The sequence below is a fragment of the Delphinus delphis genome, chromosome 5 (assembly GCF_949987515.2).
Source record: "Delphinus delphis chromosome 5, mDelDel1.2, whole genome shotgun sequence".
Taxonomy (NCBI): Eukaryota; Metazoa; Chordata; class Mammalia; order Artiodactyla; family Delphinidae; genus Delphinus; species Delphinus delphis.
Window position 1 is genome coordinate 109190758 of NC_082687.1, and position 16189 is coordinate 109206946.

The window sequence follows — 16189 nt, forward strand, 5'->3', positions numbered from 1 at the left end:
GGGAAGTTTGTTGCTCCAGGGATGCTCAACCGGGTCTGTTATTGTTTGATTCTGAATCTTATGAAGATTTGCCTCTTTGGGTTCAGATTAATAATTTGGGTGTTCCACTGAGTAAAACATGAAAGAAAGAAAATGTTCCCCCCAAAGTTTGATAATACATTATCAGGATCCTAAAACTATTACTACTTTATGATCCAGTCATTCTGGAATCCACCCTAAAGAAAAAAAAATGCAAACAAAGAACTTCCCTGGTGGCGCAGTGGTTAAGAATCCACCTGCCAGTACAGGGGACACGGGTTCGAGCCCTGGTCCGGGAAGATCCCACATGCCACAGAGCAACTAAGCCTGTGCGCCACAACTACTGAGCCTGCGCTCTAGAGTCCACAAGCCACAGCTACTGAGCACACGTGCCACAACTACTGAAGCCCATGCGCCTAGAGCCCATGCTCTGCAACAAGAGAAGCCACCGCAATGAGGAGCCCGCGCGCTGCAACGAAGAGTAGCCCCCTCTCGCTGCAACTAGAGAAAGCCTGCGCACAGCAATGAAGACCCGATGCATCCAAAAATAAAAAAATAAATTTATATTAAAAAATGCAAACAGATTTACGTGCAAAGATGTTTTGAATCACTTTAGTTGTAATGGTGAAAGTGAAATACAATATACATAGAAAATAAACTAGAAGGTATACGTCAGTGTTAACTGATAATTCCAGATGATGGCCTTATTGATGACTTTTATTTTTTTCTTTTTGTGAGTCTGTGATTTATAGATTTTTCTAAAATGAGCATGCATTCCTCTCTGACACAGGAAAAAAATTCATAGAAATGGTATATAAAATGGAAATGTCCAACAATAGGTATATAAATAATAAATTCTGTAGGATAAGTGGCTATGGAGCAGTTTAAATTATTTTGTTTATGAAAGTTTTTAATGAAGTAAGAAAATGCTTATAAAACATTAATGATCAGCTCTCAACTCTATGATTACATGAGCATATCTATATCTGTGGAAAGGCTGGCATAAGTCAGGGGTTGGTGGAATTGGGGATGCTCATTTTCTCTATTTTCCAAGTTTCCACAATGAGCTTTTATTGCATTTCTTTTCATCTTTTTGAAAAACTTTCTGATTTCTATAGGGTTTTTTGCTTCTTTTTTCTACTTTCCTTGAAAAAGCTTGTTCTATCCTTTTTCCTTTTCTACCACTGTAGAAACTGTACTTCGAATGGCTTCCTTTAAGTGTTTAATATACACATACTCAATTATAACTTTCCTAACAAAGTCTTAGGTTTCTCACCATCTTTGCCCTCCTCTGAACGTGACGAGGGTCTTCACAGGTTCTAAGAATCCACTGACTAGAGCATATGCCACATCTTGTTTAGCTTTCCACTTGTTTTAACACAAAAAATGGTTTAAAATTTCTTACAATAAGTAGTTTATTTACCAACATATTTTACGGCTTTGGCTTCGTATTAGTTTCCTAGGGCTTCCATAGTAAGAGTTCCTCAGATTCAGTAGCTTAAACAACAGATTGACTTTCTCACAATTCTGGAAGCCAGAAGTCCGAGGTAAAGGTGTTGGCAGGGTTGCTTTCTTCTGAGGCCTCTCTCCTTGGCTTGTGGACGGCTGCCTTCTCATTGTGTCCTCACAGGGTTTTCCTCTGTGTGCGCACGTGTCTGTGTCCAAATCTCCTCTTTTTATAAGGACACCAGGCACATTGGATTAGCGCCCACACTCATGACCTCATTTTAACTTAATTACCTCTTTAAAATACAGTCACATTCTGAGGTCTTGGGGATGAGGACTCTGACATATGAATTTGGTGGGGAGTTGGGGACACAACTCAGCCCGTAACTGTGTTCTCCTCTATCTGGGTTTAGTTCCCTTCTCTCTAGGAGGTTCCTTAGCAAAGATGTGTGGGAAAGAAACTATGATCTCTGTACATCTGAAAATCTCTTCATTTCCTTCAACCTTAAGTAATGTTCCTAAATATAATGTTTTAGATTGATAGTTATTTTCCCTTAGCACCTTGAAGATATTCATACATTCATTTACCATGTATTTATTGAGCCCCTGTAGTATGTCAGGTACTATACTATTCCAGGTGCTGGAACTACAGTAGTCAGCCAGAGAGTATGCTCTCTAGAGGGACAAAATGAAATAGCATTTGTACAGTTGTATGAAGATAAGTTTTCATTTCTCTTGGGTAAACAGCTAGGAGTGGTATTGCTGTGTCACATGGAAGTGTGTGTTTAACTTTCTAAGAATACTGCTAAAGGTTTTCCAGAAAGGTTGTACCATTTTACATTCTTGCCAGCAGTGTATGAGATTGACTGCTTTTTAAAGGTTTAAAGTTTCTGTATCTTTCTGTGTTGTACCTGGGTGAAATATTGTCTAATTCACTAGTTTTCTTTTCTATGGACTTTATCTAGTCTAGAATTTATTTAGTTCATTAAAGCTGGGGTTTTTACATGTATATAGATTTTCTCCATTTTTGCCTAAGAAATCCCTAATTAGTTGATCCAAGTTACTAATTTTTGTTTTATTTCTACCAGTTTAGTATCATAATTTCTTATTGATTTTCTGGAGGCTAATTCTCCTTTTTATCTCTTTGAAGACTCTAAATATAATTTGTGTTAAAGTCAGTTTTGGACGACTCTCTTATTTTTATTTTCCCTAAGTGGAATTAAGGGAAATCGTCTAAATAAATTTGTTGGTTCCTTCTTAGCATTTAATTTCTCATATAGTAAAATTCTGGACTACAGACTCTAAGTAGGAGTTTATTTTTCATTCTGTACTCACCCCTTTCTGGCTAGTAATTTTATATTGCCTCCAACCGGGCTTTTGTGGCCAGAGCTCAGCATTGGTTCTTAAAGTGCCACCTTAAGGTCCCTGTCCGGGGAGGTTGCTGTGATACTGGTGATATCACAGATTAAGTCATCAAATCACTGGAAAGCTTGGCTTGATCTTGCCATGGGCTACTTTAGTCTGTCCTACCCAAAAAGAGTCAAACTCTTAGTTACGTCTTCTGTTCTGGACTATTAACAGATAATTTTTGGGAAAAGGTAAAAATACGACTCTCATACAGTTATAAGAATGAACATGCATCAAAGAATTTATTTTACTCTTACGATATGAAGGAAACCAGGCAGATGTAATATCCAGTTAAAAGGAAAAATCAAAACAGCACAAATTTATGTGGAGAAAAGAATGTTAAGATGAATGCAGGTAGAGATAAAACCAGTGTTTGGGTTAGTGTGGGGTGTCGATTACATCACTGCCAGATTGGACAAAAGTGACATACCTGTCAGTTACCTACAGCTCACAAGTAGTTCCAAAATGGCTTCAGACCAGTGAACAGGACTAGAACGTGATACCTTGAAAAAGTGTGCTGTGCACTATGAACAACAGTCAAGACATGGAAACAACCTGAGCGTCCATCGACAGAGGAATGGATAAAGATGTGGTGCATATATACAGTGGAGTATTACTCAGACATTTCTCCAAAGAAGATATACAGATGGCCAAGAGGCACATGAAAAGATGCTTAACATCACTAGTTATTAGAGAAATGCAAGTCAAAACTACAGTGAGATATCACCTCACACCAGTCAGAATGGCCATCATCAAAAAAGCTGCAAACAATAAATGCTGGAGAGGGCATGGAGAAAAGGGAACCCTCCTACACTGGTAGGAATGTAAATTGGTACAGCCACTATGGAGAACAGTATGGAGGTTCCTTAAAAAACTGAAAATAGAGCCAGCGTATGATCCAGCAATCCCAGTCTTGGGTATACGTCCAGAGGAAAACATGGTTCGGAAGGATACATGCACCTCAATGTTCATCGCCACTGTTTACAACAGCCAAGACGTGGAAGCAACCTGAATGTCCACTGACAGATAAGTAGGTACATGTATATGATGAAATATTACTCAGCCATTAAAAAGAATGAAATAATGCCATTTGCAGCAAAATGGATGGACCTGGAGATTATCATACTAAGTGAATAAGTCAGACAGAGAAAGACAAATATCATAAGATATCGCTTATATGTGGAATCTAATAAAGAAAAGATACAAATGAACTTATCTACAAAACAGAAACAGACTTACAGACTTAGAGAATGAATTATCAAATTTATCATTACCAGGGGAAGGGGTGGGGGAAGGGATAGATTGAGAGTCTGGGATTGACATGTACGCACTGCTGTATTTAAAATAAAATGCCTTTCCTGAAAAGAAAAAAGTCTACAAATAACAAATGCTGGAGAGGGTGTGGTGAAAAGGGAGCCCTCCTACACTGGTGGTGGGAATGTAAGTTGGTAAAGCCACTGTGGAGAACAGTATGGAGGTTCCTCAGAAAACTGAAAATAGAATTACCATATGATCCAGCAACCCCACTCCTGCGTATATATCCAGATGAAATTATAATTCAAAAAGATACATGGGGCTTCCCTGGTGGCGCAGTGGTTGAGAATCTGCCTGCCAATGCAGGGGACACGGGTTCGAGCCCTGGTCTGGGAAGATCCCACATGCCGCAGAGCAACTGGGACCATGAGCCACAATTACTGAGCCTGCGCATCTGGAGCCTGTGCTCCACAACAAGAGAGGCCGTGATAGAGGCCCACGCACCGCGATGAAGAGCAGCCCCCGCTTGCCACAACTAGAGAAAGCCCTCGCACAAAAATGAAGACCCAACACAGCCATAAATAAAAAATAAATAAAGCAAAACTGTCAACAAGTAAAAATAAAATAAACTCTATAAAAAAAAAGATACATGCACCCCTATGTTCATAGCAGCACTATTTAGAATAGCCAAGACATGAAAACAACCTAAATGTCCATCAGCAGATGAATGGATAAAGAAGATGTGGTACATATGCACAGTGGAATACTACTCTGCCATAAAAAATGAAATAATGCCGTTTGCAGAAACAATGGATGCAGCTAGAGATTATAATACTAAGTGAAGTAAGTCAGAAAGAGAAAGACAAATACCGTATGATATCACTTATATGTGGAATGAACATTCTTTCCTTTCCCTTTCCCTTTCCTTTCTGCCAAACTCGTCCCCTTCTTTTTCTCACAACCCGTTTCTTCCTGAACCCTCTGCCTGTCAAAGATCATGGCAGCTGGTATGTCTTGAAGCTGGAATTCCAGCTTAGTTCTGATAGCAAAGCCTGTGCCCTTCGCACTCAACCATCATGACTCTGCAGGAAGACTTAGGAAATGGCCTTTGAGCTGGGCCTGGAGGGAATGACAGGGTTTGTTAGGCAGAAGTGGATAAAGAAGGCAACACTTTAATACGTCGGTGGCACACAGCTCGTCTGCCTGGGGCCTAAGCTCCTGCCGTAAGAGAACAGTAAGTGGTGGAGCTGTGGAGGGGAGGTGGCCTATACTGCTCATGTGGGGCGCGTAGACCCTACCTTATACTTGCTTGACGCTTTGTTTAATTTTTATATCTGCTCTGCAAGATAGATGTTGTTATCCCCACCTAACCCATCAGAGAACAAAAGCACAGTCCTGTGACTTATCTGTGATCTCCAGCTATTAAGTGGCTAAACTGAGTTTAGAACTCCGGAGTCACTGTTCTTTCTACTTTATATAAACTGTTGAAGTCCCTGGGGTTTTAAGCAGTGTGTGAAGTGATTAGAATTGTATTTAGGAAAAAGATGTGATAAAAGAGAAGCCTGAGTCACCTTTTGACCTGATACTGAGTATCATTTGAAGGCAGTAACCCTTGTCCCAGCACTAAAATTTAGAGTTCAAAGTGATTCTATGCAGAAGATTAGAAATAGTGCCCTGAAGGCCTCAGAGGGTCTGCTAGAACCCAGCTACTCAAAAGGGTGACCTTCACACCTGTAACTTCAGTATAACCCTGGGGCTTATTAAAAATGCAAATTCTCATACCCCTACCTCAGACTTACTAGATCAAAAATCTAGTAAAGGTGGAGTCCAGGAAGCTGTGTTTTTAACAAGCCCTGTCTATTTAGCAGTGGACAGTATTGTAGTAGCCAGGTGATTCTTAGGTATGCAAAAGCTTGAGAAAGCTTTAATATTCTTCCCTGGCCACTCTGCCTTCTTTCAACATTTCCTGGTTGTCAAGCGGTTGCCTCTAAAATGATAATTGTAGTAGAGAAACTTCATCAGCACATTAAATGGTAAGTACTTTATGAGCAGGAATTATCATCTTTGGCATCTAGGAATTTGACTTATAAACTGTCTTTAGCATTATATAAACTCTAGCATAAATTTTAACTCAACGTGTAAAGGTGGCAGTATATGGAAAAAAGTTTGGAAGGATACACACCAAACCACTGTTAAAGAAGAAGTTATTCATGACACTTGTTAAGGAATGTAAGGTAGACTTTATTCTGGGGGGCTGCTACAGTGGGGTTTTGTAATAGGGGAGAGAGATTGGGCTCATCCCTTTCACAACTGGGAACAGTGGGGATTTATATCCAACGAGCAGAGTTGGAGGGGCAGTGGATGGGAATACTAAGAGGATGGAGTAATTCTTTGCTCACCTGACCTAGCAGGATTCTTGTTGAAGACAGACTAGGGTGATCAGATAATACCTGGGGAATAGTGGAGGATGAGGAATTTGATCAGACACTGAAGGTTGGGGGGTTCTGGCTAAACTAACTCAACAACATTCTTGCTAAAGCTGGCCTCCTGGAGGACATGCACAAGGATGGGGCTTAGTCAGGCTTAGAGGACACTGACTAAAGTTTGGTTGAGGAGGGAGTCTTTGTCACCACTGCCATGATTAATACAGGGCTTCTCTGGTGGAGCAGTGGTTAAGAATCTGCCTGCCAGTGCAGGGGACATGGGTTCGAGCCCTGGTCCGGGAAGATCCCACATGCCATGGAGCAACTAAAGCCCGTGCGCCACAACTACTGAGCCTGCGCTCTAGAGCCCGCGAGCCACAACTACTGAGCCTGTGCGCCTAGAGCCCGTGCTCCGCAACAAGAAGCCCGCACACTGCAACGAAGAGTAGCCCCGGCTCGCCACAACTAGACAAAGCCCGTGCACAGCAACAAAGACCCAACACAACCAAAAAAAAAAAATTAATTAATTAATTTAAAAAAAACCCACCAATACAAACCCTAAAAATACATCCTATAGTAAGGTAGCCATTCAGATGTTCTAGGCCCAGCAGTGCCGTCCAGTAGAACTTTCTGTGATGATGGAAATGATCTATTTCTGTGCTGTCCAATACGGTAGCTACTAGACCCAGAGCTATAGAGCAGTTGAAATGTGGCAAAGGTGACTAACTGTGAGAAACTGAATTTTTAGTGTTATTTAATTTTAATTGATTTAACTTTAAATGGCTGCATGTGACTAGTGGCTCGCATATGGGACAACACAGTCAGAAAGGTCTAGTGAGCTTCTCTAAGGGCTTACCTGGGTATGTGTGGGACGCTGAAGTTTTCGTCATGCTTGCCATGCAACGTTAAAACAGTCTTCAAGTACAGACACTTATTTCAGCTTTCCCACTTTTCCTAAAAGAAAAAAAATCATTTTTTTCTTACAGGTTTTGTGTGAGAAACTGTGTGGAAATCTGAAATTGTATCAGTCAAATCTTTATAGTACAGTGGGGCCATCTGACGGTAAGTTTTCTTATCACTTCTTTGATTCCCCATGCTAATTTATTTCCAGTCTTCCAAATAAAGTGAGAAGTGTGAGTTTTGAGCAAAACAGACTTTTCTTGTATTGCCCTTCCCACCCCCCCCTCGGAGTTCAGTTCCTTCCTTTTCTGCTCCCATAAGATCTCTGATGTCTTTTGGCAAACTCCCACTCCAGCAATCAAAGGAGTTACAGATGACTTAGAAGCAGTTTCTGCCCTCAATAAGTTTTTACCTAGGAAGACTCTAAGCAGATAATTATAATAAAGTGTGATACATGCTTAATAAAATGTTATAGAATGGGGGGAATATGTAAACTAGTATAATGCAGGCACTGTAGGCGTGATGTAAATGATTATAGGCATTCAGAGGGTTATGAATTCCATAGGCATCCCTTCTAGAATTTTTGTAGTTAATAATCTTTTAATAATAATTTTAACAGTTATTTTTAAAGGAAATGTTATCCATCCTCTATTACCATCTTTTTTTTTCTTAACAGAAATCACAATTAATTATAAACATGGCCTTCCCTTGGTAACACTTACTTTGCCGTCCAGAAAAGAGCGCTGTCAGTTTGTAGTCAAACCAATGTTATCAACGGTTGGTTCATTCCTTCAGGACCTACAAAATGAAGATAAAGGTATCAGAACGGCTGCCATCTTCACAGCAGGTATATATATGTTTTCTTCAACTTTGTCTTTTTCTCTTCTTCTGAACCTTTGTTTTGGTTCTTTACTTTTCTAGAAACTTGATTCTTTAATTCATTATATAATAAATGGTTGGCAGTTACTGAGTCCGTCACTTTTGAACATCAGTAATATAAAAAAAATTAACCCTATTGAATAAAAAAGAAATGGAATAAGTTTATGCATGTTTTGGTTACTTATTTCATAAACTTAGCCCCCAGATTTTTCTCTGAGAAAATTTTAATGACACAGTCATTAGTGTCTAATTTTCTGTAAGAAATTTGAATAATTAGAAAATGAAATGCAGGCTCAATGATTGAAATAGCCAGTGAATAACTAAAATACACAAATAGTTCATTAACCTTTGTTATAAAGCAGTTATAGTCTAGCGTGTTTTTTGACGAATTAGTTCTCAGGAAAGTATGTGTGTGTGTGTGTGTGTGTGTGTGTGTGTGTATATAAATATATATATATATATATATATATATAGTTTAATACCAGCAGAGGTGGTTAATCACATAGACATTTAAAATTTAGGATATAGCTTTTATGTTTTCATGGTCTGAGGACATAAAAGGACGTCCTCCTGCCCCTAAAAGAGAATAAAGAATTCTTTACCCCAGTCCAATATACAGAGGCTACTATAAATATAAATAAGTGAATAAATTTGCACTGTTATTTTATTGTAGTATTACATACTTAGAATAAACTTATTTAAAAGTTAATGATTAATATTGCAGTTTTGAAAGGGAAATTAACATTCTTCTTCCCTATCCAAGTTCAGAACCAATTAAGAGGTAGACATGGAAGTTGGAAAAATAGAGATTAAAGAATTTATTTACTCAACAAATATTGAGCACCTAACAAATGTTGACCTGAAACAAAGAGACTGCCAGATATTTCTCCAGCAAAGATGGATTTATTGCAGATCAGCAGAGAATTGCAATTCAGGGTCTGCAACCATGGTGAGCCACATGTGAGGACTTGCAGGACAAGGGGAGGAGACCGCTTTTATAGAGGAAAAGGAAGTGAGTAGGGCTATAGTAAACAAACAGTCCATGGCTTTTCATTGGCTGAGTCCTTGCTGGGAAAGAAGAGGAGTCTTTCTTCTTCCTGTTGGGCTCTGCTGTCCTCACAGGGTGTGAGAGCTCCCCCTTCTGGTCTCTGGACTCTATTTAATTGAGGTTTCTGTGTATTAATTTTTTTACACTAACATATGCCAGGCACTGTTCTAGATGCTAGAGATAGAGCAAAGAACAACAGAGATTAAAACTCCTGTTCTTAGGGAGCTTACATTTTAAGAGGAGAAAGAAACAAGGTAAAGAAATAAAATATATAATATGTTAGATAATTAGTGTTACAGTCAAAAATAAAGCAGAGTGATGGGGGGTGGGAGTTGTGTGTGTTGGTGGGAGGTGCTCACTCAGGTCACATTTAGGTGAAGACCTGGAAGAGGTGAGAGAAGATGTAGATGGAGACCCGGAAGAGATGAGAGAAGATATAGATGGGAAGAGAGCTCTCCAGGCAGAGGTCCTGAGGTGGGAGCTAACTCCACCCTCAACTGAAAAGGGAGGGAGCTGGGTCCAAGTAGGAGGGGATGGGCAGGTTAGGGAAAGCCTTGTTGTAGGTTATTGTAAGGAATTTGGATTTAACCGGAAGGGGAGTTTCTTCTTGCTAAAACCAGGATCAAAGAAAGGTTTTAGTACCGTGACCACAGTGGCCTAATACTTCATCCCTGACTGGACCGACATTCCCGCCCCCCAGTCACAGGAACATCGAAACCCCTGGGCCTTCCCTGCAGGTCAGGGCCTGCCTTCCTCAGAGCAGGGAAGTGCAAACCCAGAACTCAGAAGGGCTCTGAGCACAGTGCTTGCCTGAAATAAGGTTAAAACATTGATGTGTACCCTGCTTGTTTCTAAAAAAATAATTTGAGTAGCTTTGAAACATAAAACACAGAGAAAACCCCTAGAAATCATAGAGTAAAGGGGCTCTTTGGACTGAGTGAAAACGCTGTGTTGGGGTTCATATCAGTACTTGCCCAAGAATAAGTGAAAAATTCATCACTGTATCGTTACCTCCTTAAAAGTGTTTCACATCAATCTCTTGCTGTTCCTATAATAGCATAAAGGATAATGTAGTACTTCAACTGAGAAATCATACTCAGTTGATTTCTTTTTATAATAATATTTTAAGGAGCAGGTGTGAAGTCATTTAAATGTAAATTTTTAAATGACACTTGCAAAGTCAGATACAAGGATTTGGTGTGTTGCTGATCTTTTTAAAAAGAGGCTCTGTGGGTGGAATTTGCCTGCATTTAATTTGGGCTTGAAAAGAGTGTTCTAAGCTTGTCACAGTTTTGCCCACAGTGTGGGCTGAGTTATTTGGCAATTCCTGGGAAGATGATCTCACCGCAGCTGATGAACAGGAACCCAAACAGCCAAATTCTAGGAACAGCCCCAGGTGCAGCCTTGACTTGCTGCCTTCTGAACAAAAGAACTGCTGAGAGCCAGACAGGAGGCAGGCAAGCAGGTTCTCCCTGATTTTACTAGCAGTATTACTGTTGTCACGCATATCCGGTTGAATGCAGCCAAGCGATGCCAGGCCAGGCGAAAATATACATCCTGGACTCTGTATCGCGTAATTATATGTAGACCGTTCCGAAAGAAGAATGATAGAAACCCCTACCAGCGCCAGTTTTTTGCTTACTGTTCAGTGAGTTTGAATCTTAACACCTGGGTTACATGAAAGTTCAAAAATATAACAGCAAAAGCTAGGCTATATAAGAGGCTGTGCGAAGCACGCTGACTCTGACATTCTCCTAGAGATTTTTTTTTTTTTTTTCTGAACTGTTCCTGGGATATTTGAAATCACTATTAGAATCTCTCCACCTCTAGGAAATACACCGCACAAGTGCAGATTTACTCCTTCGGTTCAGCTATGTTTGTCGCTCTCCCTGCCACCCGCAGCCACTTGCAGTTTTGCCTCTTGTGGTCTTAGCTCAGCTAGAAAGGGAGGGAGCCCTGTGTGGCGGTGGTTGCGGTGCTACCAAGTTTCAGTCAACGCACATCACTCCCCCTTAGCGGCTAAAAGTAAGAGAGAGGCGGGCTTCCACAAACATTCCTGCCCACGTGCCTCCACAGAGCAGTTAGGCGCGTTGGCTGCAAGCCGCCGAAATGGGCTCTGACTAAGCAGGGGTGTGTGTCAGCAGGCTCTCTGACTGGAACTGAAAGAAAGCCAGGCCCAGAAGAGGGCAGGAGGGTTTCCCTGGCGGCGCAGTGGTTAGGAATCTGCCTGCCAATGCAGGGAACGTGGGTTCGAGCCCCGGTCCGGGAAGATCCCACATGGAGCAACTAAGCCCGTGCGCCACAACTACTGAGCCCGCACTCTAGAGCCCGTGAGCCACAACTACTGAGCCCACGTGCCACAACTACTAGAGCCCGTGCTCCACAACAAGAGAAGCCACGACAATGAGAAGCCTGCGCCCCGCAACGAAGAGTAGCCCCCTCTCGCCGCAACTAGAGAAAGCCTGCGTGCAGCAACGGAGACACAACACAGCCAAAAATAAATAAATTTAAAAAAATAAAAAAAAAAAGAAAGAAGAGGGTAGGAGCTGAAGAAGGACGTGAGTAGAGAGGTTAGGCTGGGAACGGCCTGATGGGCTTTGCTGCCAACACCCTCAGCCCCTCCGCCGTCACCTGCACTGCTCTGGCCTTGCATGACCGTCCGCAGGTACAGTCCCACGAGGGACGTCAGCCTGGGTCCCAGCGCCGCCGACAGAGTGGGAGATGGGGTGCCTGCCTGCTCTTCTTGGTCCACTGTAATGAGCAGTAGAGCAGCAAGAGAGGATTCCCTCCCGGTGGGAACAGTATCAGGTATGGGAAAACCCCCCACCCCAGAACAGACAGATGTCCACTACTGTATTGTAGAGACCTGGATTAGCAAGTGTTTTTCCATATGTTGAAACATGGTTCTTACTGTTGTAAAACAAGGACTTATTTTTGCATTTTCAGATGGCAGTGAAATTGCAGCTTCAACCTTGATGGAAATCTTGCTAATGAATGATTTTAGACTTGTCATTAATAAAATCACATACTATGTACAGTGCCCTAAGAAAGGTAAGAAACACAGCTATGCAAGTATCTTAACACTTCCCTTTCGCTGTGGGCCTTTTTCAGGGAGCAGCCTTATCCTAAGAATTTGTTTTAGTTAACCAAATGACCAAGAAGGCTTTGGAGAGCCAATGTGTAAGCTTTTCTAGCAAGGGTAGAAATGATTGGTAGAAGTCATCTGTCAGAGCTTTTAGGCTCATATACTCTTTTTAGACTTTTAAGGCTTCATTTTAGGATCTTGAATGCTTAATCTGACATTATTGGGTTAAGAAGAAGTGGACCTGAAAATCAGGAACTCAAGTGTATACCGTTGTACAGGTCTTCACTTTTTTTTTTTTTTTAAGTAGGTTTTCTTTTTTCTAGCCAGTTTCAGGTTCACAGCGTGGTGGAGCAGAGAGCAGAGAGTTCCCATGAGCTCCACCCCTTCCCCACAGCCTCCCCCACTATCAAGCGCTGGAGTGGAACATTCTCTGTTGTCTGGGCCAAAACATTTGTTCGGTTTCTTCCGTTCGATGGCTCTAGTAGCACATAGCTGTCTTTCATTCATTCAAAACAATTTTGTTAGATTGTATTGTGACAGCTGTCATATCAGCATGCATTTAAAAAAAGACTTACCAAAATTGGTGAATTTGCGCTTCCCTGGTGGTGCAGTGGTTGAGAGTCCACCTGCCGATGCAGGGGACACGGGTTCGTGCCCCGGTCCGGGAAGATCCCACATGCCGTGGAGCGGCTGGGCCCGTGAACCATGGCCGCTGAGCCTGCGCGTCCGGAGCCTGTGCTCCGCAACGGGAGAGGCCACAACAGTGAGAGGCCCGCGTACCGCAAAAAAAAAAAAAAAAAAAAAAAGGAAAATTGGTGAATTTTTGTGTAGCCATTTTAATATGGAAGATGGAAGGAAAAAAGCAACATTTTCAGCATATTATGCTTTATTATTTCAAGAAAGGTAAAAACGCAACTGAAACGCAAAAAAAAGATTTGTGCAGTGTATGGAGAAGTGCTGTGACTGATCAAACATGTGAAAAGTGGTTTGTGAAGTTTCGTGCTGGAGATTTCTCTCTGGACAATGCTCCATGGTTGGGTAGACCAGTTGAAGTTGATAGCGATCAAATTGAAGCAATAATTGAGAACAGTCAACGTTATACCACTCGGGAGATAGCCGACATACTCAAAATATCCAAATCAAGTGTTTAAAATAATCTGCACCATCTTGGTTACGTTAATCGCTTTGATGTTTGGGTTCCACATAAGTTAAGCGAAAAAAACCTTCTTGACCATATTTCCACATGTGATTCTCTACTGAAATGTAATGAAAACATTCCATTTTTATCTTTTTTTTTAATTTTTGAATTTTATTTTATTTTTTTATACAACAGGTTCTTATTACTTATCCATTTTATACATATTAGTGTATATATGTCAGTCCCAATCTCCCAATTCATCACACCACCACCATCCCCTGCCCGGCCGCTTCCCCCCTTGGTGTCCATACGTTCGTTCTCTACATCTGTGTCTCAATTTCTGCCCTGAAAACCGGTTCATCTGTACCATTTTTCTAGATTCCACATATATGCATTAATATACGATATTTGTTTTTCTCTTTCTGACTTACTTCACTCTGTATGATGGTCTCTAGATTCATCCACATCTCTACAAATGACCCAATATCGTTCCTTTTTATGGTGAGTAATATTCTATGGTATATATGTACCACATCTTCTTTATCCATTCGTCTGTTGATGGGCATTTAGGTTGCTTCCATAACCTGGCTATTGTAAATAGTGAACATTGGGGTGCATGTGTCTTTTTGAATTATGGTTTTCTCTGGGTATATGCCCAGTAGTGGGATTGCTGGGTCATATGGTAATTCTCTTTTTAGTTTTTTAAGGAACCACCGTACTGTTCTGCATAGTGGCTGTATCAATTTACATTCCCACCAACAGTGCAAGAGGGTTCCCTTTTCTCCACACCCTTTCCAGCATTTGTTGTTTGTAGATTTTCTGAAGATGCCCATTCTAACTGATGTGAGGTGATACCTCACTGTAGTTTTGATTTGCATTTCTCTAATAATCAGTGGTGTTGTGCAGCTTTTCATGTGCCTCTTGGCCATCTGTATGTCTTCTTTGGAGAAATGTCTATTTAGGTCTTCTGCCCATTTTTGGATTGGGTTGTTTGTTTTTTTAATAATGAGCTGCATGAGCTGTTTATATACTTTGGAGATTAATCCTTTGTCTGTTGATTCGTTTGCAAATATTTTCTCCCATTCTGTGGGTTGCCTTTTCATCTTGTTTGTAGTTTCCTTTGCTTTGCAAAAGCTTCTAAGTTTCATTAGGTCCCATTTGTTTATTTTTGTTTTTATTTCTGTTACTCTAGGAGGTGGATCAAAAAAGATCTTGCTGTGATTTATGTCAGAGTGTTCTTCCTATGTTTTCCTCTGAGAGTTTTATAGTGTCGTATCTTACATGTAGGTCTCTAATCCATTTTGAGTTTATTTTTGCGTATGGTGTTAGGGAGAGTTCTAATTTCATTCTTTTACATGTAGCTGTCCAGTTTTCGCAGCACGACTTATTGAAGAGACTGTCTTTTCTCCATTGTATATCCTTGCCTCCTTTGTCATAGATTAGTTGACCATAGATGTGTGGGTTTATGTGTGGGCTTTCTATCTTGTTCCATTGATCTGTATTTCTGTTTTTGTGCCAGTACCATATTGTCTTGATTACTGTAGCTTTGTAGTATAGACTGAAGTCAGGAACTCTGATTCCTCCAGCTCCGTTTTTTTCCCTCAAGACTGCTTTGGCTTTCGGGGTCTTTTGTGTCTCCATAGAAATTTTAAGATTTTTTGTTCTAGTTCTGTAAAAAAATGCCATTGGTAATTTGATAGGAATTGCATTGAATCTGTAGATTGCTTTGGGCAGTACAGTCATTTTCACAATGTTGATTCTTCCAATCCAAGAACATGGTATATCTCTCCATCTGTTCGTATCATCTTTAATTTCTTTCATCAGTGTCTTAAAGTTTTCTGCGTACAGGTCTTTTGTCTCCCTAGGTAGGTTTATTCCTAAGTATTTTATTCTTTTTGTTGCAGCGGTAAATGGGAGTGTTTCCTTAATTTCTCTTTCAGATTTTTCATCATTAGTGTATAGGAATGCAAGAGATTTCTGTGCATTAATTTTATATCCCGCAACTTTACCAGATTCATTGATTAGCTCTAGTCGTTTTCTGGTGGCATCTTTAGTATTCTCTACGTATAGTACAATGTCATCTGCAGACAGTGACAGTTTTACTTCTTCTCTTCCAATTTGTATTCCTTTTATTTCTTTTTCTTCTCTGATTGCCATGGCTAGGACTTCCAAAACTATGTTGAATAATAGTGGTGAGAGTGGACATCCTTGTCTTGTTCCTGATCTTAGAGGAAATGCTTTCAGTTTTTCACCATTGAGAATGATGTTTGCTGTGGGTTTGTCATATATGGCCTTTATTATGTTGAGGTAGGTTCCCTGTCTGCCCACTTTCTGAGGAGTTTTTATCATAAATGGGTGTTGAATTGTGTCGAAAGCTTTTTCTGCATCTGTTGAGATGATCATATGGTTTTTATTCTTCAATTTGTTAATATGGTGTATCACATTGATTGATTTGCATATATTGAAGAATCCTTGCATCCCTGGGATAAATCCCACTTGATCATGGTGTGTGATCCTTTTAATGTGTTGTTGGATTCTGTTTGCTACTATTTTGTTGAGGATTTTTGCATCTATATTCATCAGTGATATTG

General features: G+C 40.6%; 1 protein-coding gene across 1 annotated transcript in view; it reads left to right on the top strand.

Annotated features, from left to right (window-relative positions):
• The window catches only part of MCUB (mitochondrial calcium uniporter dominant negative subunit beta), a 91263-nt gene that overhangs the window by 63252 nt on the left and 11822 nt on the right, over nt 1–16189 (top strand). Inside the window, 3 exon segments of the mRNA XM_060012880.1 lie at nt 7535–7610; nt 8125–8295; nt 12322–12426. Coding sequence (XP_059868863.1) covers nt 7535–7610; nt 8125–8295; nt 12322–12426 — 352 coding nt within the window.